The sequence below is a fragment of the Photinus pyralis genome, unplaced genomic scaffold (genome assembly GCF_008802855.1).
Source record: "Photinus pyralis isolate 1611_PpyrPB1 unplaced genomic scaffold, Ppyr1.3 Ppyr1.4_LG1, whole genome shotgun sequence".
In the NCBI taxonomy this organism is placed as follows: domain Eukaryota; kingdom Metazoa; phylum Arthropoda; class Insecta; order Coleoptera; family Lampyridae; genus Photinus; species Photinus pyralis.
Window position 1 is genome coordinate 36,648,158 of NW_022170249.1, and position 24,670 is coordinate 36,672,827.

A 24,670-nucleotide genomic window follows, 5' to 3' on the forward strand; every position below is an offset into this window, starting at 1 on the left:
TTATAACCCGATCTTTTTGTTTGCGATAGTTTTCTTTTAAAAAACCTTTTGTCTAGTTTTCTGTTGATTGGCGCGGTTACCTTCTCCCACTCACTGTCGACGCGCGCAGTCCTCGTTGAAGAACTCGATTCGATCTTGACTTGTATTTGAGCTACACGCCATTACACTTACTTGACATATTTGTCTACCTTTATGGGATTAAATAGTGGTGTTGTATTAAGATTAGTGAAGTTTTCTGTTATCATCTTACTTCCAATTTCGCTGATGACGCATTGCTGCGGATTTATCTTACAAGTTTAAGGCCGTTTTGCGGTATGTTATCTATGACGCATTATCTTTTTATTTTAAATAATCTATTTTAGGCTACTTTCGTACTCCCTAAGTTTTCTTATTTATTATTTTGGTTTTACCAATTGCTTCCTGACTGTACATTGATATTTTGACGTGGAAACGTGAATACCCGATTTTCCATATGGTGCAATAGAATTCCATTGAAGTTTCGACGCCATTACAATCATAAACGCTCTACATATTTCTACTTTACCAACTGAAGAATTACCGCCATTTCATGTGAAACCGATATTTGAACTGATGACCCAATTTTACGAAGTTCGTTGACCTACGATTCATTTTTCCGAAACGCAAGTACTTAATTAACGAGACGTGTGGAGTTGGTACTGTGTAAATTTTTAATTAACGTTATGTATTTTGCTTTGAAGAACTTGCTCGTGTAAGTTTGTTTGCATTTGAATTGATAAGATTGCTTTGTCATTGAAGATAGATTCAGTTATTTTATTTGTACATTTTGTAGTATTTTTCTCTTAAAACTTCATGTCACTTTTCACACCGATTGTGAAAACCAACCCTTAGTCGAACCAAATTTTATTTTGTTGTAAAGTCATTTGAATGTTTGATTCTTTTTAGTATTGATTGCAATTCTACGTACAAGAATAACCATTCGTAATTTTTGTTCCTATTTTGACGTACAGAATTAACTTGGTATTAAAAACTGGCCATTATCCGAAAGCATGGAAAACAGCAAAAATTACTCCAATTTTTAAAAAAGGGGACAAAAACGTTATCGAGAATTATCGTCCGGTGTCCTTGCTAACTAATTTTAGTAAGATCTTTGAATCCATCTTAGCGGAGTACATATATTGCAAGACACACTCAACTATCTCTATACACCAGCATGGGTTTATGAAAAAGCGTTCGACTTTTACAAATTGTATAAAATGTACATTGCATGCACTTGTTTGTCTTGTGGTCTTCACAACGCGCCATATTAAAACCGCATCGAGTGCGGCTGTTCTCCTTAGCTTTCCGTGCCTCGCCGAATACTGCTATTACACAGGTCAGAATTTTCTATTCTTTATACCTACTTCAATTAAGTGTTTGTGATCTTATCAACGTACTTATTGGATACGACTACATCGCCCTCGAACGGCTAGCCTTGCGCTACGCTAGTTCATAATCACACATGGCAAACAAGTATCTCAAAAATCCGACTCTTATCTACAATGAAACCAATAACAACGTTCCGGAAAACATTATAGAAGCAGATAATAATACTCACAATCCATATAAACGACCTAACACCTCTCCCCCGATCGACAAGCACAACAAGAAATACTCTTTTGATACCGAGGAACTACTTCCTAAAAATAAATATTATCTCCCAAAACAGACCGAATCAGCTATCAATACAGCGGATGCCACTCCAATAATCAAGACCCAAAAAATCCCACCGATATTTTTGCAAAATGCAACACATTATCAAGCGGTAATTACGGACATCCAAAGCATAGTTAAAAAATGAATTTACTATCACTAATCAAGGATCTCATTTACGTGTCAATTTAACCGATATTCAAATCTCATTTACGTGTCAATTTAACCGATATTCAAGATTATCGTGCCCTCACAAACTTTTACGACAATAATAACGACGGAATCGAGTACTACACATTTCGAAACCCGGAAAACTCGAATCTATCAGTAGTTATGCGAAATATTCCCACCTCACTTACAATAGAAGAAATCACCAAAGAACTTAATACACTACAGTTCCCAGTCAAAAAGGTAACGAGATTACTAAAAAATAAACAGCCGATTCCTCTTTGCGCCATTGAGTTATCCAAAACGGATAAGGCGAAAGAAATCTTCAATCTAACTAAATTCCTCTACAGCATAATTACTATAGAGCCGCGACGTACTAGCAAAGATACCCCTCAATGTACCAATTGTCAGAGATTGGGCCATACTAGGAACTACTGCCATCTTCCAGCACGCTGTGTCAATGCCCTGGAATGCACCATTACTCCAAATGTCCTAAAACAATAACAGATAAGCCTAAGTGCGTAAACTGCGACGATGAACATCCGGCAAACTATAGAGGCTGTCCCTATTATGTCGCCTCCAATAAAAAGAAAAACAACACCAATGCCTTTAACCAACCACAAACCTCAAACTCAAAGCCTTCCTTTTATAATTACGTTACTCCAGGAACCACCTACGCTCATAAAGCTTCACCCACTACACAGCCGACACCAAGCAATCCCTCCCAGTCTTCTCACTCTCCTTCCCTCACTGATCTCATTCAGTCTATCTGGCATATGTTATCTCCATATCATGAACAAATTAAGAAGTTCATCCTTTCAATCATACCCTCTCTTCTTAATGGATAAACGCCGACTCTCCACTCTCATCATTGCCAACTATAATGCTAACGGCCTACTAAAACAACGACAGCTCGTTATTGCTTTTTTGGACCGACACAACGTTGACGTATTAATCGTCACAGAAACTCATTTAGCACCAGAACAACAATTTCGAATACCACTCTACAATATCTACAGAAACGATCGTATCTCCAACTACCCCTCGGGCGGAGTAGCAATAATTACCAAAAAATCATTATACGCTCATACCTACGATGTTGAAGGACAAATTAACTTCGAAATCATTGCTATTAACTTAGAATTAACAAACAAGCGAAGTGTGAATATCATTGCAGTCTACAAACCACCAAATAGACGAACACTGGAAGCAGATGTGGCAGCACTTTTCCCAGGCAATATCCCCACCTTGGCAATTGGCGACTTTAACTCGAAAAATACAATTTGGGGCTGTACCAGCAACAACCCAAGTGGAATCCGACTATACGAATATATCTCGAACCATGCCATCCAAGTGACAGCACCAATAGAACCGACACACTACCCTTATCGCAGGGAACATCGCCCTGACATCTTGGACATTTGCCTTTCCAAAAACTTCTCTGCTCCTATTTATCAAACAGTCCTACCCGAACTCGACTCCGATCATCTTCCAGTATTACTTACCTTTGAGAGCACACCATTAGTAACCCAACCGTTCCCTAAGCTAATTAATGGAACAGTTAACTGGGACTACTTCCAAACTACTATCACTCAAATGATAAATTGCCCAACTAAAACGGAAACGCAAACAGACATCGACACAGAGCTCGCCAAGCTAACATCGGCAATCACGACCTCCGTAACCAAAGCCACCACAATACAAAATAAACGAAACTATAACCACAGAGCTCTACCAGAAAACATTTTACAACGCATAAAAACCAAAAATCGACTAAGAAGACTATGGATAAGAACACGCGACCCACTCGTCAAAACCCAAGTCAATCGACTCACACGAGAAGTCAAACTCGCATTAGATGAACACAGAATATCTAATTACCAAAGGTACATTTCTGATTTACAACCTAGGGATCCCACCATGTGGCGAGCTACAAAAAGAATTTTAAATCGACAACCTCAGGTATCCACCATCCATGATAATAACCAAAAATACGTCACAGATGCTGAAAAATGCGACGTCTTTGCTACGCACCTGCAAAACGCATTCACTACATCAATATCCGACCGCAACACTGGCTTCGCTGACTCAGTACACCAGGAAATAACCTCGGACTTCCCAGCACACCCAGGATTAATATTACCTACCTCACCCGGAGAACTACTCGACCACATCAACACCCTGCCCACCAAAAAATCCCCTGGCCATGATCTCATCACAAATATAATTCTGAAAAACCTCCCGCCAAAACTAGTAGTTTACCTAACTATATTATTCAACGCCTGCCTAAGGATTGGATACTTTCCCAACACCTGGAAATACGCACATGTGCTAGTCTTTCCTAAACCCGGCAAAAACCACACGCTTCTTGATAGCTATCGTCCCATTAGTCTCCTCCCTACACTATCCAAACTATTCGAAAAAATCATTCATTCCCGTATAAATACCTTCCTAATCGATAATCAGATCCTTCCATCATATCAATACGGTTTCCGAAAGAACTACTCGACCGCACACCAACTGTCACGTATCTCCGAACTCATAGAGAGCGCATTTGACAAGAAACACCACACTGTGGCCCTCTTCCTTGATATTGCTCGTGCCTTCGACCGAGTATGGACTGAAGGACTATTGTACAAGCTGATGAAAATGCACATGCCCGCCTATTTGCTGTGCATAATTAAATCTTTCTTAACGAACCGTACATTCTCCGTACGAATCAACAGTACTCTGTCCAAAATAGGAACCATTGCAGCCGGAGTGCCACAGGGCTCCATCATTGGTCCAACGTTATTCAACATCTATATGTGTGACATACCTGAACCCATAAACTCCACCATCGCCATGTATGCCGATGACACGATTCTCCTTTCTCAGCATTTTGACATTCTTACTGCCGCACGCCACCTACAAGAGTATGCTGACACCTTGCTGACGTGGTACGAGAAATGGTGTATACGACTCAATGCTACCAAATGCGAGGCCAAAATATTTACTCTGCGACGCCCAGTCCTACCGCCAAACATCATAATTGATACCCAACAAATTCAATGGTACCCATCGGATAGCGCAGTGAAATATCTAGGCGTTTTTCTAGACAGGAAACTGACATGGGCATACCATATAAATAAGAAACTGAACGAAGCATATACACGACTAGCACTACTGTATCCCATTGTCAACAGGAAATCACCCCTTCAACACGATGTAGGATGTCTAATGTACACATCAATTATCAGGCCAGTCCTCACTTATGCTTGCCAGATATGGGGCACTGCCTCCCACACACACTTAAGGAAACTTCAAATCCTTCAAAATAAAATAATTCGCATTATCTTTAACGCACCATGGTTTATGCGAAACTCACAACTCCACCGAGAGGCGAACATACCACCTATTAAAGACTTTATCAAAGCCACATCACGAACATACTTCCAGACCATCCGCCAGTGCGAAGGAGCCCGGAGTTATAACACAGGTGCCAAGGGTATCCACACCAGACTCAAACGTCAGCTTCCCCAAGACATCTATTTACACACCACATCCACAGATGACAGCGATCAGTGAAACATGACTAATTTTCTAATAATTATCATGAGTGCAGTCGTAAATCCTAGCTCGGTACTTTTAGTGCGGCATTTGCCTTTAGTCTGTAGCATCACATAATACCTTGTTTAATCACTCAACCATGTAAAGTGAATACGCTAATCTGGTTTATAATTTAAAAAAAAAAAAAATTGCAAGTGATTAAGTCATATCTTGTAAACAGAACTATGCAAGTTGAGTATCGCGGATTAATTTCCCAACCATTTGAGCCATCCAGCGGAGTCCCACAAGGTTCTAACTTAGGACCACTCATCTTTGTTGTATTTATGAACTCAATATGTTCATTATTAACGAGTGATTACCTCATATATGCAGACGACATCAAAATATATCGGGCCATTAAATCAGAGCAGGACTGTGAACTACTCCAGATTAACCTGGACCGCATAAATGAGTAGTGCCATCAAAACGGCTTAGAACTGAATATTGATAAATGCTATACCGTGTCTTACACGCGCAGTAGATCGCCAATAGAATATAGTTACAATGTGTAGGGGAATCAAATAAAAAGGTGTGAAATATTTAAAGATCTCGGTGTCACGTTTGATTTCAAACTGACGTTTAATGCCCATATAACGAATTTATCAAATGAATGTAACAAACTACTTGGTTTCATTATGCGAAACACTAGTGATTTTAAATGTCCATCTGTTTTACAAATCTTGTTTAATGCACTAATTCTAAGCAAACTGGATTATTGCGGTCCCATATGGTCACCTTCTACAATACATAACATCGGACAATTGGAGAGTGTTCATCGTAAGTTTCTAAAACGCATGTTCTTCTTGACAATGGGCTCATATCCTGCCCGTGGCCATCCTCATGAAGACTTACTACATTTGTTCAACACTGTATCGTTAAGAGACCACCATGACAATGTAATACTTAAAAGTTTGTACAAAATTATTCACGGTCACTATGATGTTCCCGATATTGTCAATTCAATAAGTTATAGAATCTCTCCTATAGCTACGAGAAACTTATCAACCTTCTTTTACAATAGACCTAGAACAGAACACTATAAAAACTCCCCCGTGTTTAAAATGTTTCGCACTTATCATAGATTGCAACACAATATAGATATATTTCAATGATTATGACAACCATAATATGTAATGCAGGACTCAAAACTATGCCAACATGTAACCGGATATTTTCTGTATAAGACTTTGTCTGTTGGAAATAAATATTATTATTATGGTCGGTGTATCTTGTGAGAACTCAGGTCTAGCCTGGTTAACTAATCGCACGGATTAAAATCAAGTAACGATTAGTGTCTGTGTCTGTGTCTGGTGAAGTTATGTAGGGTCCTAAAAAAAAAAATAAATAAATAAAATAAAAATTCACACACTCACATTGGAAATCTAGAGATAGTATGTAATTCATACTTACCAACATAGCTATTGATGGGCACAATAGCCAACGCTATCAGGACAAAAAAAAATCATTATAATAATTCCTGTAATTTTATTAAATGGAGTTTATTGTGTAAGTGTTTCTTTGGCTTTGCGTTTGGGTTGAATACGAATGGGTTGTGATAACGTGGTGTGTTTCTGTGAAGAAGGAGTTTTGTGTTTTTTAACTGTGCTAGGACATGTAATTTTATTGGGTGGACCTGTCTTTGTGGTTCATGTTGCCTTACTTGTATTTATGGTGTTTCTTTGTTCTTGAGGTTGTATTTGTGAGGTTGCTTGGGTTATATTATTATTATTATTCGTGTCTTACGTTAACCATTGCTTATGCGATATATTGTGCAACGCGAATCATTACCCTTCTTATATTTTTTGTTTTTGTGTCTGACTGTTTCAGATTTGCAGTTTCGCGTCCTCTGAGCTCGGAAGGTTGCGACCGGAGTTCAAGGTAAATTTAGTTATTTTCGTCGTTTTTCCCTTTTAACGTTTGATTGCATTTTGGTTGTTGATACTAACGAGTTGTGATTATTACTTTGTTTGAAAGTCACTTAATGATTATAGCTCCGTTGTTTCTGCGGAAGCCCTTTTGGATAAATATTTTCCCAGGCTACGTGTTGGCTTCTCATTTGTTTTATTAGAGATTATGTTAAATTCCCAGTTTGATATACTAGATCGATATATTACAGTGTCAGATTTGTGATATTTTGAGATCTTTGTTATTAAACTACCCGCATTTATACATCAAATACTGTTTGTTTTCCCCATAATTGTGTATTCCTTTGAGTTTAGTAAGACGAGAACAAGGATCTCTTGGTCTGCCTTGTTCATCCCTTTAGTATTCCTCTCTCTCTCTAGATTCACCAAAGACTAAGTGGCTATCCGGATTACTTTTACTGTTTCCTTCCCTTTTTGGCTTATTTGTGTGTGTATAGAAGAACCCCCTTTTCACTCCGACCCACCTCTACTTTGCCTGAGCTTACCGTGTGCTTATCTAAGGTAATTTTGTCACGTTGGCCCAAAGTGAACGTAACAACCAATGATGGTAGGTAATACCGCGAGAAGATTCTTCCAAAACGTGGAGCTATCAGCGGACATAACGAGAGTCGACATCGACCTAATAAAAAAAAATACATACAATTATGATAGTAGTAGCGAGCGGACATGAAGTAGATATAAAAAAATTCAGTAGATAAGTATCCGTGGTATAGCATGTCACCAACAGTCCAAATATCTCATTCATGGTCCAATCATAATATCAAAGGTACTGGCTTCCTATCGGTCAACAGAGCGAGGAGGCGCGGAACAAAGATTTTAAATGGTGCCGCGAACACAGCTCTAGGAAGATGAGTGGAGAGAAGACAAACTTCTTTCTTATTAGTTTTGATCCGCTCATATCAGCGAAAAATCAGAATATTCCCAACGAAGCCATAGAAATGCGAAAAGCTGTCACTATAGCTAATAATGATGACGAAAATGAATTAAGTTTACACTTAATTTGTAAAAAGCGACAAGTTTGAAGATATGTAATATAAGGAAACAAAATAATACTAAAACTGATTTTATGCCAACTTTAAAGGTCCCTGGCCCCACTGTGCGTCTACGGAAGATCTTTGGGCGACCTTAGAAAGGCAATTAACCGCCAGGAATTCTAAGAATTCCGGCGGCGAGGAGACGACGACTCAGGAACCAAAAATGATACAACGCACTGCAACATCGAAACGAAGTAAATTTGATCTCTGAGATTCAGCATATGTTGATGATGTAGGTACCTTCCATTCTGCGATTCAAAGCCATGACTAAAATGTGTACGTGGGCGTTAGGGTGGAAGAATATTGTAGTAACCATAAGCAGATGCTACGAGTAAAATACGATAAACGAGTTTTCGTTAAACAGAAATCATTATGAATTATTTCCGCCCCCTTTACACTTGACGATTTAAGTCTCGAAATATTAAACTTACTCGTAAATTATACTTCTTGAATTTTCGCATAATTTGCTCGCGTCACTACTTACTGTAACCCAAGGGTAAGTAAATGCCCATGCTGTAATTCAATTACCTAGCAACTTTCTGCTCCATTACCAGAGAACGTAGCATTATTCGTTTTAACATTTTACTTTTCGACGCAATTAACGTTCACTCCAAAAAGGCATTCATCACTCTGTCCTTGTAACGACATCCACAGTTTGACACCACGTTTCGCAATCTGTAAATAATTGCCTTGCGAGAGCGGGTTGTACTATTTCATTCGATATTTCCCAAAAATCTGTTTCATATCTTAACGCAATAAGTAGATCAGAATTTCGTTTTGTCGAAAGCAGTCTTTATTGATTTCACTTTATAAAACGCTTACGAATACGATTTTGTTGATATTTCCCTACGACTGTCGTATAGTCGAGGAGACGTTTGTAATCCACAATCTATTTTCACTTCTATAATACTTACAATGCACCATTGGATACATAACATCCAGCTCTTATCAATGTAAATGCGAAAGTTTCGTACGGAGCGTCGAATTTGTAAACAGGCCTTTTGCGACAAGCATTTAAATGGAAAATGATTGCTTGTGGGAATGCGTGTTTGCTTCAACGATAAGTGCGAGCGATAAAACTGAGGAAAAACTAATTCGGTTAGGTCGCCAGAAAACTATGTATCAATTGTAATAATGTTGTTGAGGGCCCAGAACAAGAAAGGGATAATAAATAAATAAATACAGGTGTAATCAAACGAGCTCCTGGGTATGGTTATAGCATGACTGCAAAATCAAATTTTCAAATTGACGCTATATTTGCTTTTATTCCAAGTGCATAAGTATCACAAGCCCTTACAGCGAGAACAACACGAATGTATGTCATTAAGACCCATTGCATTCTGAAAAGCAGCCGGCGTGACATTTCTCTTAGATGTAGGACCTATTGTTACTTCACTTCGTGATACCCTCATTACGTCGAGGCATATTGCATGTATTGTGAATGTTAAATATGCAAAACAGAATGATGCTAATAGAAAAGCTTATAACTTCGTAGTGCTTTTTTAGCTTTTCTAATAGTATAGTCCGTCGGAAAGCCTCGTCTAGGATGCACAGAAACAAAACCGAGGTGTAACTAAATGGGACCTTCGCCATTAGAAAAAGCACATTTGTTTACATAGGAAATGACGTTTGACGACTCCCTCCATTGGTTGAGACTCAAGACAAAGCAAAAAAACAGGAAAAAATGGAAAACGTTATTTTTACCTTTGAATACTCATAACTTTTTTTCTAAAGAAGATAGAACGACAGTTTTTTTCTAGTTTTATTCCTAATTCAATTTACTTTCTATTTGGTATTTCTTAATTCGAACATTTTTGTTAACTGTATTGAACAAAACAGTAATGTTTAAGAAACAACAACAAATTTCCAATATTTCTTTAAACTCACCGCGTCGTAACTTTTTTATGAAAACAGCTTTTTAAATGGTTTTTTTTTTAAAACTACAATATCGTTTGTTGACGGTACTCTGAAGTACCTGTTCTTTTTTAATGCACAGAAACTCTAAATTGCCATTAAATATATTCATAGCCGGACGGTACTCTAAAGTACGCTTTAAATATTTGATTTTTGTAGACCTCACAAGGTGGCAGCACCTTATAGAGCGAATTTAACGATAGTATCTAAAGCATCATAGTGTTTACTTGTGTCGGTGTCACTGTTGAAATTAATTGTATGTTATATTTAGTTGTGTGAAGTATTAGACCAGTTACCCGGTATTTTCTAACGTAGAGGACTGTTATAAGCGTAGAAAGTAACTTGTGATATGAGCGCACCTTTGACATAATCCTATTTTTCCTATTATTTGAACAGTACTTTGCAGTACCGTCAGGCTACGAACAAGTAAAATGGAAGAACCGCAGGCGGTAGGTTATTTATTAGTTTTCTTATTGTTTTTTGTAACAATGTGTAAACTTCACATCAAAAGAGAACGAGGCCATTTCATTTGAAAACCTAAGACCTTTAACAAATACGGAGCTCCTACAAATTATAGAACAGTGGAATTATGAAGACATACCAGATGATCAAGAAATTGACACTGATATTGAAAGTGATGACGAATACTCGTCACTCGATGAGATTGTTTCTAATAAAATGGAAGAACTTGATTTAGGTAATAGGCGAAAAAGTGCATCTACTGTAGATGAGTTTCAAGATCCTGAACAGAATATTGAAGAGGTTGTGGAGAGCGAAGTTGATCCCATAGTCAAGCAGAAAAAGAGAAAGAAAGGAAAAGTCTGACGAAGTCCAATAAAAGCGCACAAGAAATAAACAGAAAGTGGAAAAAAAGAATTGTCTCGAGTTCTGTTCCAACTTACCAGTTTTCAGAAGGCTGCATCGAGGAGAAATTTGTAGGTTATGAAACGGATACGGATGTTTTTGTAACTGTAATAAATCCTTTATTGGATGATTTGGTTTTTCAGTCCAATCTGTATGCTGTACAAAGAAACAAAATTCTCAATATCAATAAAGAAGAGCTACTAGTATTCATAGGTCTAAATATGTTTATGGGCTATCATAAGGTCCCTAATTGGAGACATTACTGGTCCACAGCCAGAGATTTAGGTGTTCCTTTGGTATCTTCTTCGATGTCTAGAGACCGATTTGACGCGATTCTCAGCAATCTCCATACCAATGATAACTCAAAGATATCTAAGGAACACGAGGCGAACTTTACAAATTACGCCCAATGATAAATGCCTTGAATGAGTCATTCAATAATCTCTATAATGGCACTAGAGAGTTGTCGGTGGACGAATCCATGATAATTTTTAAAGGTCGGAATTCATTGAAACAATACAACCCAATGAAACCTATAAAACGGGGCTACAAGCTTTGGTGTTTATCTGATCAAAAAGGTTTTATCAAGAAGTTTGAAATCTACGAAGGAAAAAATGAAACTGTGAAGGATAAGTATTCAGCATATGAACTTGGTGAGAGGGTAGTTCGTAGTCTCACCGAAAATGAATGGAAAAAGAATAGGATTATATATTTTGATAATTATTTCACCTCATTGCCTTTACTAGAAAAGTTGAAAAGTGAACAAACACTGGCGTGTGGAACCATTAGGCACGACAGAAAAGGGCTACCTAATAATATGATTGATAGTAAAGGTATGAAACGTGGATTATATATTATGACTATCGTTTCTCCTCGATGGATATAGGAGTTTGGAAATGGCAGGATAACAAGACCGTCTACGTGGTCAGCAACTTCCATGGAAGTGAAGAGGGCTCTGTCCAGCGTACTCAAAAAGATGGCTCAAAATTACAAGTTCCAGCGTCAGTTGCGGTGGCTAACTATAACAGGTATATGGGAGGAGTAGATCATGCAGATAGGTGAGGGCTGTCTATGGAGTTGACAGAAGATCCAAAAAGTGGTGGCATCCCTTGTTTTGGGGTTTGTTAGATATTGCGTTTGTCAATGCTTATGTCATTTACTCCGATATCAGAGAAAAGAATCCACTTTTAGAATTTCGTCGATCTGTTGCTTTAGGTCTAATAACGCATAAACGATGTGCGACTAATAAACGACGCTCTTCTGACGTTATTAGGACCAATTCTGTGAAAAAAAGGCGAGGTCACGACTATTCCATTCCATCCGACGTTCGACTTTCAAATAGAGGAGCACATTGGGTTATCTTTAGTGATAATCGCGGTAGATGCGAAGTATGCAGCCAAAAAAGGAATTCAGTCCAAACCTCAAAATGCTATACATGTAATGTATCACTATGTTGCAATGCTGCTAAAAATTGTTTTCTTGAATTTCACCAAGTACGTGTATAATATTTTTCATCGTTTCTAATAAAGAATATTTACAATTTGGTTTCATCAGATTATTCGACAATGATTAGCACAAAGATTAATAATCTATGGTTGACATTTTACTGCCTGCCGGTACTTTCAAGTACCACTTAAAAATTTTTTGGAAAACGTCTTTTTACAAATCCAAAAAAATTTGTATATGTTAACTTAAATATTTCAATAGTATTCATTAAATAAAAAGTTTAAATAATCTTAATTTTAATTAGTCAGGCAACAAAGGGTTACAGGGCTTCATTTGGTCCCGATTAATATGTGGTCTGTTTGTAAAAATAAAGCCGGTAGCGGCTTTCAACTGCCGAAGCGCGTACCTGTTAGTTCGACGCTCTTCACAACTCGGTCATCACGATGAAGTGACATTAAAATTATGTCGTTAATTTTTTCTCAATAAATAATCTATTTCATAAAATAACAGAAACTTGTAGGAACTATAAATGTATATTAAATATAATTATAAATTATAACTATAGGCTATTAATATAAACTTACCAGATTTGACGATGACTGCCGACCGGAAATTGCATTGCTCCAAAACGAATCTGCTACATTGAACCACACCAGTTCAGGTTTGTAAATGTCTGTGCCAGCGCCACTTCGCTGGGATTTTTTTATTTTGTTTAAACTCGTTACGGTAGCTATCACGAATAATTTTTATTTTCTTCAGTAATGACTCTTCATTTGCTGGTAGTCCAGCGTCCTCCAACTCACCCCTCAACTCATCAAACGCGCTTTTCTTTATGTCCCATTTTAAATATTAACCTTCTGAGGTTATGTTCCACAGACAGTTGTACTTTTTATAAATATTTAAAAAAGTAATGATGTTTTCACCTGATCATTTAAGTGTATCGCTCATTGTAGTGACACTTGTGTATTATAATAAACAACAACGTACAAACAGAACTCACGTGTTCGGATGAACTAGCTGTTACTCAACTGGCAGTACTTATTCACATTGGGCGACTAGGGCGCTATTCACTCGCGGCTACTGTCTGAAGGTCGGCTATTGCCGCCTAGTAGCGGCAAAAGTTGGACATTTCCAAACACTTCCGCTACCCGTAAAATGGGGTGAATAGCAACTTCGTGGCGAATAGAAACAAAAAAAGTAAAAGTTATTTGCAACGCTATAACAAATTAATGATACGCGTGATTTTCTGTGTAACACATACAAACTCGTTCCTGATATATAGGCAACTCATCATACACAAGCCGAAATAATTTCAATGTTACCGCAGTACATTGTGCATGCGCTAAACCACGTGCGTTGGTGTCTCTTTGTCTGTACTTCCATAAACTTGACTCCGTTTGTGCATAAGGGAAGAGGTAAGATACACATTATTAGCACCATGAAATGCCTTATGTTTGCTGTTTATGATGTATAATTAACTTTAACTGTGCCTGATAAACTTTTTAATTTATTGACAAAAGTATGCAATAAGTTATAATTTAAGGTTAAAGTGGGGTGAAAAGAAACAGTGTTTCGATTCACCTTTACTGTTTCCATTCACCCCACAAATTGTTTTGTTATATAGTTGTTGCTTTCACTTTAGCATGAAAATGATATACGAGGTAGGTACCTAACCCCTTATTATTTTTAAATTACAGGATCATCAGTTGGATATGCCTCGAGTATATAAAAAAGATCCACGAGGAAAAGTTAATAAAAAAATAGATTCCGATGCGCTTGCTAGGGCGCTTCGCGATATAAAAGATGGGATGTCATATCGGACAGCAGCTTATACTTATGGAATACATTATTCTGTATTATTTAGACATAAACATAATCCTGAAATTAGGAAAAAAGGAGGTCAAACTCAACTGAGTAAAACCGAAGAGAACGCATTGATTCAAGTTCTTGAAGTTTGTTCTGAATGGGGATATCCACTGGATCATTATGATCTCCGAAAGATTGTTAAACAATATTTAGACTCAAGAGGTAAGCGATTGCTCCGATTTAAAGATAACATGCCAGGAAGGGAATTTGCATTTTCCTTCATGAAAAGGCACAAAGATCGTCTCAGGGATCGTGTTTGCCAAAATATCAAGCGTTCTCGAGCAGCAGTGTCCTCTGTGATCTTGAATAATTATTTTAACAATTTAGAAAAAGAATTGGAGGGAGTGCCGCCATCACATACAGTTAATTTCGATGAAACTAACTTATCAGACGATCCCGGGCGGAAAAAAGTAATATCCAAGAGAGGTTGTCGGTATCCCGAAAGGATAATGAACACAAGTAAAAGTGCTACATCTATCATGTTCGCTGCTGCTGGTGACGGGAAATTACTTCCATGTTACGTGGTCTACAAGGCGCAAAATTTATATGACTCTTGGACAGTTGGGGGACCAAAAGGAACCAGATACAATAGAAGTAACAGCGGTTGGTTCGAGTCAGCCAGCTTTGAAGATTGGGTGGAGAAAATTGCAATTCCTTACCTTAAAAAATTGGATGGGAAAAAAATTTTGATAGGGGATAATTTATCCTCCCACTTCTCCCCAAAAACTATTAGACTTTGTATGGAATACAACATTCATTTTGTGTTTCTCCCACCCAATTCTACACACATGACGCAACCATTGGACGTAGCTTTTTTTCGCCCACTAAAAACTGCATGGAGAAATGTGCTATTATCTTGGAAAAAAGGAGAGGGACAAAAAAAATGCTCCATTCCAAAGGACAAGTTTCCCCATCTTTTGAAAAACCTACTCGAAGAAATTCATTCTTCTTCAGAAAGTAATATAAAGTCAGGATTCAGGAAATGTGGTGTGTGTCCTATAAATAGGCAAGAGGTATTGAGCCGACTTCCCGAGGATGTTGAAGAGGAAGATGTGACGAACATGTTAATGATACAGTTGTCTCATACCTAAAGTCGTTAAGGTATGGCGACGGAGCATCCGCGTGTCGAAACAAGAAGAAGAAAATTCAAATAGAAGCAGGTAAAAGTGTCTGGTGCAGATTGTGAGTCCAGTGAAAACGACAGTTCAAACATGTCAATAGAAGACAACGATGAAGGTAGTGACAATGAAACTGTCTTCGATGAGGAATATGAGGATCTGCAAATTGATACCCACACGGTTCCTAACAAGAACAGTACGGGTGAGAAAAATTCTCAGTTAAAGAAGAATGGAAAAACATTTGACAACGTCTTTCACATCGACGTGGAAAATATTGTGCCTGAAATGTGGCTTCTTGTAAGCTTTGCAATTGAAGGTTCAAAAAGCCAAAAATATAAATATTACGTAGGAAAAGTGCTGTCTTGTGAGGAAGGTGCAATTGAGGCTACCTTTTTGAGATCAAAAACCTCAAGTAAAACTGACAGAGAAATCTTTTTTTTTCCTTCTAACCCAGATGTGTGTACGTTCAGTCACGACCAAATTATTGGGCAGGTGTATCCGCTTCAAGAAACTGGTTTCAAACGAAGGGAGAATATTATTTTTGATATTAATATCCATTAAACTCATATGTTTTTATATTTAGGTACTTTAAAGAATGTTTAATGTTTAGTTTTTGTTAATAAATACATAATTTACATAAAGCTTTTGCATTTTTTTTTTGAAACTGAAAAATTTACTTACCCTGTATATATTATTTCGGTTTTTAATATTTCTATTCACCTGTACTGTGTTTGGATAGCAATACATCTGATTTTTTCAATAGTGTTTCTATTCACCCCACTAAAATGACGAATAGAAATAAATAAAAAAAAAAATGATAACTCCATATTCATTTGCAATTTCAAAAATGTAAAATTCGGCATCTTTTGTGAAGAAAGGGACCGGACTTTTCCTACACATATGGTTTTTAATAACGTCTTCCCTTCCAAGTTATAAACTACGAAAGATCAAAAACTGTTTCCATTCACCCCATTTTACGGTACTCAATTTTACACTCTCCGGCTAGTAACAGTAGCCGCTACTGGCCTAGGTCACACTAGACTATTTACTAGCCGCTATCGAGTAGCGAAGCGGAAGTACAGCTTAAATGTGACTGAGGATTTAAACGGAGACATTGCAAAACATGAAGCGTGGACGTGAGCATCTAACAACGTCCCCAACAGCCTTCGTCTAAAGCTCTGATATGTTTTCCTGTTGGTAGCGAGGATCAACAATCGCATTATTCCGCATGTACGCGGTTTGTTATGTGTAATACTGTATATGAGTAGCACTGATTAGAATCTTGCTGTGAACATTTGGAATGCAATTGGGCTGCCACAAATGTGTTATTGATTAATGATAATGTTTAATAGATAGTATCCACGCTGACTTTTTAATCTAGCTAGGGTACCTAAATAACACAAAAAGCGCAGAAGAACTTCTTTCTTCAAGGCAACTATGAAATAACCTCAATATACGATTTTTATCAGCTGGGGGACGTATACAACGTTTGGTTTTCCATTCAATTTCTTCAATTGATGGTTAACGGGATATCATCTCGCATGCCATATAATATTATATATATATAATATATATATATATTATTATATATATATATATATATATATATATATATATATATATATCTTTATTTTCCGTTCTGGTGGGTTTAATCGTTTTTCGCATTTCATTTTTCCCATTTTTGTCGGTTTAATTATAGTTTACTATATCCTGTTTCTCAAGGTACTATCCCCATGTCTAGCATTCATAACCTCTTCCCTAAGGGCCGGTTGTATAGGTGTTGGTTAACCAACAAACTAAAGTTTAAACTAGAGATTTAGAATTTTTACCGTTGTATAGGTTATAGTTACAGTAAAAGTACGGTTTAAACTAAAGAAAGCATTAGTAACTTTAATCCACGGTCGAAGTACCGTTTAAACTCCAGATTACGGATTAGCGCAGTATTTTTACTAGATTTTTACAAACCACGACACATTGTGGAAGTGCACTATTATTTGTTAAAAATGGTTGAGGACATATATGATATATTTCATGACTTAATATCAGATGATGAGGAAAATTTTGTTGATTTGGTTGAAGCGCCTCGAAATATTAGAACATTTAGAGTAAGACCGAATCATATGGAAATGTGGAACAATCAAGAATTTATAAACAGATTTAGAATATCTAAAGGATCAGTCGAGATACTTCTACAGGAAATAGGGCAACACTTAGAACATCCAACAAACCAGTCAGTAGGCATTTAATATAATCATTATGTTTACATGAAAATTTACTTGCAGAAACCATGCCGTTCAGCCGCTGCATCAATTCCTAATTACACTAAGGTTTTATGCCACTTTTGGGGGTATCGATAAATCAACCACCTCTAGAATTATTATGAAGGTATCATCTGTAATTTCTGGTATTGCAAGACAATACATCAAAATGCCTTCAAATGAAAATTTCCGAAGAGTTGCAAATGGCTTTCATAACTTAGCCAGGTTCCCTAATGTTGTTGGAGCTATTGATTGCACCCATATACGGATACACTCTCCAGGTGTGTAACAGTCTCTGACTCCAACTTAAAAATTTCTAATATAGTAGCAAGATGGCCTGGATCTGCTTCCGATAAAACAATTTTACCAACTCTAGAATAAAAGCAGAGTTTGAAGAGGGACGATATAGGAATGGTTTTTTAATTGGAGATTCTGGGTATACGCTTACAAAATATCTTATGATTCCTTTGGCAAATCCAATTACAAGACCTGAACAATTATATAACGAATCTTTAATTCGCACACGGAATGTTGTGGAAAGGCAATATGGTGTCTAGAAGCGTAGGTTTCCAGTTTTACGATTAGAAAGGAGATTAAAATTAGACACTGTGTTAAGCGTCATTATAGCAACTGCAGTTTTGCATAATATTGCAATAGATAACAATGATTTAGAACCAAATAACCAAGACATAATGGCAGAAATCTACGATGTTCCTAACGAGGTGCCATTAGAAAATCCTAATGAGAATGCTCTTACAGTACGAAATGAATTAATAAATAATTGTTTTGCTAATTTAGTTGAAATAATAGAAATTAATACAGTTGTTTTCTTCATTATTAACAATGTTTTATGAAATATACAATGTATTAATCTATTTGTAATGATTTTTGTAAAATTTTCAGCTTCAATTCTTGCTTTTTCTTTTGAAATTCTTTTTCTTGCAGCAACATTTCCATCTTAATCGTGTGTTCCTCCAATTTCATTTCCATTTCCTTTTTGGCAGCATCCCTTTGAATTTCCACTAATTGTAATTTAGCTTCTGATAACATGTTAATTTTTATTCTGCAATCTTCATTTAATTGTGTTTTCTTTAACTTTTTCCGTGGAGTAGCAACTGCTCCTACACAACAGTTTTTCAATTAAAGTAACCACATATATTTGACTCCTACCTGTAGATACAGCTGTGGACACATCTTCCAGCTTGCCTATAACAAATCAATTATTAGTGCCTGTTCCATAACTAATAACAATAACATATGCAAATATGAAACTAGGGCTGAACCAGTTTGATTGTTTCGGTCTTTATTCAATCGAGATGGATTAAGAGGGCAACAATAGTGATATATCTATAATTTATGTGAGGATGGCACATTTGACAAGTACTATAAGTACGGCCTCAAACATACAATAAGAAATTATTTTCTGGGTACTACCTGTACAGGTCGATGGTGTTACTTGTAGTTGCCGAGTAATTGGTGTTCTTAACAACGTAGGATTCCATGAACTCCAATCCATTCCTTCTGTTTCACATTGGTCCTTTGAAATTACAACTGAAATTATTAGTGAATTAAATCTTATAGACTTCATGCATTACTACCTTCATCAATCACTACATTATTTGGTGCAAAATTAAGTGCCTCTGGAAGTATGAAAGGAGTGTCTGCAAGTATAAAGAATTATACATTTTGATTGGTATCATACATCCCATTACCTTCAGTAATTGCAGTATCATTCGCTGTGTAATTATGATCCTGTAACAGTGAACACGGAACTGCATCACTATCGAATACATTGATGAGCCCAGTAACAGAGACTCCTACTATATCTTTGATATCCTTATCTATATCCCTAATTGGAACAGGACTTGCAACACCACCACCAGTCTTGTAGCGTTCACATTTTTCTGCAGCATACTTTTTTCGTGCACCTTTTTTTAAGTTTTCCCATTTTCCTTTTAAATTTTTACAGTACGCTTAATTGGTTTAATGGATAATTCATTAAACTCTATTGCAATTTGTTGCCAAATCTTTTCCTTGTCCTTCCACATCACAGCATCACTTTTTTTGAACTCGATTATGTGCTTATATTTTTTTACTAAGTTTACTAAAGCATCTACCTCTTCATTGCTAAAGTTTCCTAATCTTGAATTTTCTTTGTCTTCCATCACTTTTTTCACTAAATAATTAGGGATACAACTCAAGTAAACAAAACAAGAATAGTGTCTAACCTTAAAATTGTAGTATCCCTAACGTCGAATCAGCTGTAAAAATGCCGCCACATTCGAAATACGTCACGAAAACCGTAACCTATACAACATGACATTTGTAAAGTAGAGTTTAAACTAAGGATAAAACTGTAGATTAAACCCACAAATAAAACTGAAGTTTAAGCGTGAGTTGTACAACCGGCCCTAAGACATATCTGCTACCATCCACATTTAGCTTAGGGTACTCTTGTGAACTTCCTTCAGGGCAACTCCTCCAGGCTTCTCATTTTTGACTTAGAGCTAACCCTTCCATGAAAATAAGAGCAAAGGGGGTGCCACTAGATTTCACTTGCGTGGAAAAAGTGCAAATGTACATGCTGTATTGCTAAATACTGTTTTAACAAATCGTATTTTCTTTCCCTTTGCCCCAATTTATCGGACTGTACAACATGGTACACATAAAATTAATATTATCAATAAAAAACTGTAGAGAAATTGAAATAAATTATTTTACTCAAAAGCGTCCTGAAACTTTTTTCATGCCTACTTTCTGTCAGGAAACTTTAATTTACATGAAGGAGGCAGAGCAGACTACGTTTCCTGCCGCTTGTCACTTTACCGGCCACATTTGTGACATTTCCAAATTTGTTATCACTGACAGATTGACATTAATCAAAAGTTCTATATAAAAATTGAAATTTTATATTAAAATACGATTTCGTGTAAAATTTAATACAAAACTCGTCAGTAAAATGAGATTGCCTGTGTGGGGTCTCGAACTTCAATATTTCCTCACCAGAAATGTATCATTTTCCTGACTTTTGTGTACATAACTATTACAGTATACATATCCGTTAGTATACTACTTTTAGTGTAATGGAGTATCTACGTTAGCAGTGTCGTATCCAGTTTTAACAGACATTTAGACATGCAATAATAAAGTCAGAAAAAATGTATTATATTACGTTGTGTCATAAAAGTACTCCCAGAAAATTCTAGACACGTATTCACTGTCTTGAAGTTATCGGACAGTTAATAAACTTCTTAAAAGAGCACTTTTCAGCAAAACTTGGAAATTCGTATCTCCGCTCTCAAAGGATGAACTATTTTCATTTACTCTTAATTGCAAAAATAATGGCTCATCATTTATAAGTAAATGAGACGAAAGATGGAAAAACAACTTAACCTTCCAAACACGTATAAAAGAAATAAAACCAAAATGTTAAGGCGGGATAATAGCAACGGAACCCTCAGAAAAACGGGACTTCTAAAGTTTGCAAGTGACTGGATGACTTCGTCTGTATGGAAATTGCTTCTTACAGTCGATCGTGACATACCATAGTTATTGAATTTGTATAGAATGTATAATAAGAGGGATTTTCTTTTCAATGGCGGAAAAAACGAAAGCAAAGTGATAAATACCGTTCTATCATATTTCATTGTGAATTAAATCCTTTCGAATTCAAATTTCAGCCGGAAATTGGCGAAAGGAAAGTTTTTATGAGTGTAATAATTTGTAAATCATAATATGGTTATAGATGTTTTCTACATTTTGAAAATGGGTCAGTGCGAAACACAAATAGCTAACATTTCCTTTTAAAGCGACGCTTTGATGAAATATTAGAATGTTTTTTCACCTGGAATAATTTATAGGATCTTAGATTTTTGCCTAACTATACTCAAGTTCATAATGTGTCAAAAACACAATTTCTGTTTAGCTAAATAACTATTTTATTTAGAAACAGAAAAACAAAACATCGACGATTTTCCAGAGCTGCCCTTTTAATTAAGGTGATCGGAACAATAAGAAACACGAAATAAGTTTAGTTTGGCAAACGAACTGCAAACATTTGATCAGATTAAGTTTATAGGACCGTTTCCAATAAATAAAATTTGTCCCACCTACGGCGTGCAGTATTGAGATCTCGATATCTTAAATCTAATCATCGATTTTGTGCTTCCTGTATACGTGCCTTGAATTAGATGCGTAGAATGGAAAGTGATAAACACACGCTGGAGTTAATATATCACANAAAAAGTTGGCACTGCGCATGCGCAAAACCAAATTTTGAAATTGGCGTTTGATTTTCCTTTATCCCAAGTGCCTATGTATCAAATTTCGTTTAAATTCTTCAATAAATAAAAAAGTTGGCACTGCGCATGCGCAAAACCAAATTTTGAAATTGGCGTTTGATTTTCCTTTATCCCAAGTGCCTATGTATCAAATTCGTTTAAATTCTTCCATAAATAAAAAAGTTGGCACTGCGCATGCGCAAAACCAAATTTTGAAATTGGCGTTTGATTTTCCTTTATCCAAGTGCCTATGTATCAAATTTCATTCAAATACTTTTATAAGTAAAAAAGTTTGCAATTCGGTACAAACTGTCGAGATGCGAAAAGGGCACTGTGAATTTTGAATCGATTCGATTCAACTTTTGGCATTGCGTATTATATGGCTAAAGCTATGCCCATATTGAATTTCATGCAATTCAGTTCAATAACTAACGGAGATGTAAAAGCGATCGAACATTTCTAAACAAAGTTATCGTTCACACGGACAGATAGATGGACAGACAGACAAAGGAACAGACGGAGAGATCAACCGGCAGGCGAGAGATAGCAATGCAAAATTATAAACGATCTCTAGGATCGTTAATAAACGGCAAAAGGGTAAAATTATGGAACATGTAAAAAACGGTTTTTTGTTTTTTTTACAATAACTTTTTTTGTAAGCGGTACAGAAAAAATGCCTTCCTTGGTACAAGACTCGACACCATAACGAACCAAATAGCGAAAAAAGTAGAACAATAGCTCTTAAGATAAAAAACTAGTAGCGTCGCAAAGTTAGCGGACGGACGGACAAAGTGGCCACAATAGCGCATTTTTTTTTTATTTTTGTGGAAATGCGCTAAAAAGTATTCTTTATTTAAATTACAGGGATTCGCTACCTGTCAGCATGACAAATGTTTTCTAGTAAAGGGTGATTTAGTAATACTTCTAAGTAATTAAAACAAAATCCTTTTCTTACAATAGGCCGAAAATAATAGGACGAAAGGTTGTATAAAATAATAATAGTTTTTACATTCTGAATTAGGTTACGTATATAAACGCAATTTTGTAATAATAAGGGAAACGTGCTGCTCTGCGCGTTCTGTCCATCCACCCGAGTCCATTTGAAACTATACCTTCTACGAATGTACATTTTTAAAATTTAGTGTTGAAAACGCTTATACGGAGCCCTAGTTTCGAAGTTGAATGTAACGTTTTATATGAAACGCTGGAATGTAAAAATGCAGAATACGTTAGTGTTAGTGAATTACTAGTAGTTTGCGATCGGCAGTGGTTCTTACCATATTGCGTATACGTCGGTATTTTTTAAAACTGAAAAGTAATATCACGCACTGAAATCGTAAATATCTATGAGGATGTAGTCGCGTCCTATGTAATTGAGATTCTTGATAATGCGTTGACTGATGATAAACGAACAGGTATGTTTGAGATTGAAGCTATTGAGCGTTTAAAAATATCACGATTTTTTAAAAATCCGATTTCTATCTCTTTGACATCCAATTTTTTCTCTACGTATTTTGTGAGCTTATTAAAAATTTTACATACGTGTTGACATTCTTAAGCACCTTATTAAATGGCCGAACTTTACGACAATCCTCCAGCACGAACAAACGTGAAACGTGAAGAATAATAATTACCCGCGAATTAGGCTGCCAGCTACGCAAACGGAACTTCTATCTTCAAACTTCGAAAAAACTTAATACTGCCCTGACTTCAAACTAGCTGGCCGTCGCTTCAACACAAATAATCCACGGTGGAAACGGCACGAAGCGAAATAAATTCCTCAACGAAATGTAGGGTAGAGGTGCCAGTTGTGGCCAATGCACCAATTCTGGCCATTTAGCTTAGTTTTTTACCGATATTAACATTATCAGCGTCGGTACGGGAAAAATAACGTGCCAAGTAGACTTCTTGTAGTTTTTGATATTTAGTTCACAATCTTCACAACAGATGGCGCGTAAGAGCATAATATAGAAACCCATCAAAGTTTATCAGTGTACAGTTGTGCTTCTTTCTTAAGACAATCGTTAAGCGAACTCGGTAAGTGTTAGTAATTTTACGTCATACATCTTACCGGTATGTACATAACGATAATTAAAATGTATTCTCATCTAATCAATAATCATGTTTATTATCAAAAATTGGAGGTTATTTAACGGATTTTTTTTTAATATTAGGTGGCCAAAACTAGTACACTTAACTGGCGAAAATTCAGTTATGGCCATAGGAATGGCCAAAAGTGGTGTAATGCAATTCTAGTTTTGACCAGTCTCTTTTTGATCAGAATAAGTACCTAATGTACCTATCTAGATACATACCTGTAAGAGGTATCCTTATTTTTAAGGGAAAATCATTGTGGTGTAGGCGTTTTACAAAAACACATTGGTAGCGTATTTCGCGCTGTTACTCAGATTTTATTCGCAGAGATTATTCCATAGACTTGCGACATGAGATAAGTAATAATCAATTAATAATAAATCAATGGTTTATCCTGCGTAATTTAATTGGAATCGTGAATAGACTATAGGTACTTATACCTTA

General features: G+C 36.4%; 1 protein-coding gene across 1 annotated transcript; it reads right to left on the reverse strand.

Annotated features, from left to right (window-relative positions):
* Window positions 1-18,719: 18,719 nt before the first annotated feature.
* Window positions 18,720-20,017, reverse strand: LOC116160411. Its single transcript, XM_031473605.1, has 6 exons — window positions 19,825-20,017; window positions 19,565-19,756; window positions 19,451-19,513; window positions 19,287-19,403; window positions 19,023-19,058; window positions 18,720-18,973 (listed from the first exon to the last, which is right to left on the reverse strand). Exons 1-6 carry the CDS (start codon window positions 20,015-20,017, stop codon window positions 18,720-18,722), a joined length of 855 nt encoding a protein of 284 aa, XP_031329465.1.
* Window positions 20,018-24,670: the final 4,653 nt, after the last annotated feature.

Excerpts from the sequence above, each read along its gene's own strand:
- LOC116160411 (XM_031473605.1), bottom strand. The coding sequence starts at position 20,017 with ATGGAAGACAAAGAAAATTCAAGATTAGGAAACTTTAGCAATGAAGAG. Across the intron at positions 19,514-19,564 it reads TGATACTGCAATTACTGAAG|ACACTCCTTTCATACTTCCA; the intron begins GTAATGGGATGT and ends TTATACTTGCAG. Across the intron at positions 19,059-19,286 it reads AACACCATCGACCTGTACAG|GCAAGCTGGAAGATGTGTCC; the intron begins GTAGTACCCAGA and ends GATTTGTTATAG.